Here is a 4,291-nt window from a genome sequence, read left to right on the forward strand (position 1 = left end):
TAGAAATTTGTATCCCTATATTAGCCGTAATTTGCAAGATTGCATTATACATCCTGATATGGCCAAGACAAAACCCTTATCAACTGATATGTATCGAATTTTGGGCAGCCTGATTTGTATCAAATTTTCGAGATAAGCAACTCTGATTTAATCGATGTATCAGCTACATTGATTCAACCGCCACTAACATTACAAAACAATGTATCTCTACTATTCTTTATGTTATATTTAAAAATATGTATATAAAACAAATAAATTTATATAATAATTTTTTAAAATTTTAATTTTTTCCATCATTTGAACTCGTAACCAAGCAAAAACTCTGTTGAATGACATACGGGCATAACTGGTAATAATGAATCGATCATTACTATATAAAAAAAACATTTATTGGGAGATCATATAGGGTAATTGGGGGTTTGAAGAAACAACATAAAAATCTACCATCACTAAAAATAAATTTACAGGAGCCAAAGTTTTCATTTAACTGAGCTAGATTCAAAACATTTGATTCTCACTCTATCAAATTAAATTTAACAAAATTTTAATTAAACTTTACTAAATTTCAATTTTAGCTTTAATAGATTAATATCAAATAAATAGTAAATTTTTACAGAATTCTTCAACATACCTTTCTTATGTGAAAATTTTGTATCAGTTAATGTAATATTTACAGTGTCTGGGTCCTAGACACCATTTTCTATAGGCCCAGCCATTACTGATTTAACAATACCAAGTGACAAAGACTGATCCCAACCCCTACCAACCCAGCGTATACATTAATACTCTTGTCGGCAACCTTTGCTTAACAACTAGAAACGCATGTGCCTAATTACAGTCAAACGTGTCCTGTGGCTTTCGGGTCGTCTCTGTCCTCTAGTTTAGCGCCAAATCTCCTTGATTTTGCTTTCTGGATTTAGATTCATACCCCATTCCCTCTTCTGTCGTTATGGAGAGTGTTGAGGCAGGATAGTTAGTTGCTTATTATATCAGCTCTTTGTTTTCTCTGTTTCTTTTCCATCTCCAAAATGTCTCTCATATATAGCCCTTTTCACTTTCTCCGTCCGGCATTGCCTAGAAGACAACAACGTTTGCATCCAGCCAATCATTTTCCTCAGGCATTGGCTCTCCATTGTCCGACTTCCGATGATGCCGTCCAGACCAAAACCCTTGACCAAAGGTTTGTCATTTCTGGTGGTGTGGAGTTATCTGGCCATGTCGAGATCAGTGGCTCTAAGAACTCTGCTCTTGCTATCCTGGCTGGGACCCTCTGTTGTGCAGGAACTTCTATAATCCGTCGCATACCAAACATCTCCGACATAACAACAATGGTATCGATTCTCCAGTCTTTGGGAGCTACAGTTGAAGTCTCTGATGGAGAAATGAAGATCAATACGGATGGTGTCTGCTCTGTGGAGCCCTGTTCAGACTCTGTTCTGAAAATCCGGGCTGGGTTCTTTGTGCTTGGTCCATTGCTTGCTCGATTTGGGGAGGCGGTTGTTTCTCTACCTGGTGGATGCAATATTGGCTCCCGCCCAGTTGATTTGTTTCTACGAGGGCTTCGCGCGCTTGGTGCCTTTGTGGAATTAAGTTGAGTTTCCTTACCAGATAACTTTGATCTACCCACTTTTTTCTTTTCTTCAGATGTTCTTGTTTCGAATTAATTGGTTGAGTAAGTATTAACGTCTGCTATTGCTGTACTAGCTAGTCTTTACTTTACCATTCATCATCAGTTTGTAGTATAAGCTCTATCAGTAGGTCAAGTGCCATTTTAAACTTAGAGATCACCACAATCAGCTAAGTTTTACTCTGTTAGAAGGCTTCCATAACCAAATGGGCAGTTGGAAATACTACATTCCTTTGGGAAGGTTATGCTCACTTAATGTTGTGTCGTCATCTAAAATGAATTTTCTCAAATCTCTGCGATTCTCAATCCCTCATAAAAAATGTAGTTGAACTAGAACTAGATATTGGCACCAAATTTGGATCCTTCGAGTTTGATAAACCCATTTATTTTTGTACATTATTGGAGTTGTAATTTCTCTGCAACTATTTCTCGATCTTGTGTTGTATTTGTTAACTTGAGGTCTATTTATCCTTAACAGTGTGATTGTTTGTGCACCTAATTGCTTAGCTTGCTTTGTATGCAAATATGATGACTTTGATGATTCAGACCTGTTTCTGCTTGTTTATATTTCTTGTCTAAAGAAGAGATACAGAAGCTTGTGTTTTTTGGTTGGTTGAAAATGCCCATAGAGACAGCAAATATGTTCGTCTAGACAAACTTCAATTAAAAGAGCATATAACATGTTGGTGGGGACACCGTATTCCAACCTTATCACCACGTCAAATTCCTTCCATAATCTTTTTTTGCTCTAGGTCTTTTAACTAAAAAGATCTTTCACACTTAAATTTTTCAGGAAGGGAAAAGTACATGCTTATGCTGAAAATGGTAAAGGTCTTGTCGGAGGGAGATTCCATCTTGACTATCCCAGTGTTGGAGCAACTGAAACTCTCATGATGGCAGCTTCCATGGCGGAGGGAGTTACCGTTCTTTCCAATGTGGCACAAGTACTATTATTATACTTAACATCAATAACTCGTTTGCTCATTTTAGGATTATATTGGCAAGTATTTGTTCCTTCTCTCCAATTGGATTAGAATTAAACAGGAAAATGAAATCTATGCTCAATTGACTTCACCACAGGAGCCAGAAGTAGTGGATCTTGCACAATTTCTTACTGCAAGCGGAGCCAAAATTGAAGCAGGGGGAACCCGCACACTGGTCATTCATGGCAGGAAGTGGCTGGATGGTCCTGAATTTACTATAATACCTGATCGAATTGAAGCGGGTACCTATATGGTGGCTGCAGCAATTACTCACTCTTGCATTTCAATGTCACCTATCTCTCCTTCCCATTTACTAAGCTTGATAACGAAGCTGTCAGCTGCTGGATGTGAGATCATTCAGAAAGAGACTAATTGTTTGGAGGTGCCTCTCTCTCTCTACCCCCCATATTATGCAAATATTATCCTAATGATTTTTTGCAAGCAGGTTTCAGCAGTTCCTGACACAAGAGGTGCTGATCTCCTAGGAGTAAATATTAGGACTGCTCCTTTTCCAGGGTTCCCCACTGATCTCCAACCTCAGTACATGTCACTTCTGACAACTTGTAGTGGCCCATCTTTTGTTGAAGAAGCTGTTTTTGAAGGCCGGATGTCCCATGGTATGGTACAAACTATTTGTTGAATCAGTTTAACTTAGGTCATCTACTCATCTGTCAGACACAGGTACAAAGTATTATTTGGAAAGTTTGGCTCACTCATTTCAGTCGAAATCGTTGTGTTTGACTGTTTATACATTTATATTGCTTTAGGTGCTGCCATGAACTTGAATTTGACTAGATGGTAGTTTCTTCATTTTCATCTGTTATTACATGGTCAATGTTATTATTTTATCAAAATACTATCTTTCTCCAATACTTCACTGTAGTGAAAGAGCTGCAGAAGCTTGGTGCCCATATTCAAGTGTGTGAAAATTCTGCCCTAGTCAGTGGGAGAGGGTATCTAAGGTAGTTGGCATAGAACCTTCTCTGCTTCGTTCTACTTATCAACTTGTTGAAGCCTTTTATTCCAGTATGCTTTTTACGTCAGCAGCTTGCATGGCTCACTGGTAGATGCATCTGATTTGCGAGGTGGAGCTTCACTTATCTTGGCGGGGTTAGCTGCTGAAGGAACTACGGTAATTACCGGTGCTTCACATGTCGATAGAGGTTATGAGAATCTAGAGAGGAAGCTTCAACTTTTAGGAGCCAATATTAGAAGGGAATCGGATACATAGCTTAACTGGTTATGACCTTGGCTCTTTTTCCTGTCTGACATATCACGATTATTTCAGTTTTATGCTTCATCTAACGTAGGAAAAAAAGTCATCTCATATCACATTTATTTCAGTGCTCTGTTCTATCTATCTTACAATCCATCTGTAAGTTTGCAGTTTTCTGCTGTTTGATTAATTTCCATGGTCGCCACCTCTCCTATTGCAATGATTGTAGGATTTACTGCTCTATGAACTCGAACTGAGGCATTCTTATGGCATCAAGTACAGTCGTGCCTCTAGTCTTGCAAGAGTATCAACAACAACAATCACATGGTTGTGTTAGTACATTATGTTGAAGTCATACCCTAATACCTTGCTTGACCATTTCTATTATTCCGGTAAGGCTAATTCAACTTTTTTTTAGGCTAATTCAACTTTAACTCACATTAAAATCAATTCAATCAATATTTT

The 4,291-nt window shown here is 38.1% G+C and overlaps 1 protein-coding gene across 1 annotated transcript; it reads left to right on the forward strand.

Annotated features, from left to right (window-relative positions):
- The first annotated feature begins 939 nt into the window (after positions 1 to 939).
- On the forward strand, positions 940 to 4,026 carry LOC137960369 (uncharacterized). Its single transcript, XM_068807975.1, is given in 6 exon segments — positions 940 to 1,595; positions 2,425 to 2,571; positions 2,708 to 2,992; positions 3,056 to 3,227; positions 3,494 to 3,572; positions 3,655 to 4,026. Coding segments are annotated over 6 exon segments (1,437 nt in total). The 5' UTR covers positions 940 to 1,028; the 3' UTR covers positions 3,842 to 4,026.
- Positions 4,027 to 4,291: the final 265 nt, after the last annotated feature.

The sequence above is a fragment of the Aristolochia californica genome, unplaced genomic scaffold (assembly GCF_029961685.1).
Source record: "Aristolochia californica isolate CCGP_79_NKW_82.1479 unplaced genomic scaffold, dmAriCali1.0.hap1 SCAF_1, whole genome shotgun sequence".
Lineage (NCBI taxonomy): Eukaryota > Viridiplantae > Streptophyta > Magnoliopsida > Piperales > Aristolochiaceae > Aristolochia > Aristolochia californica.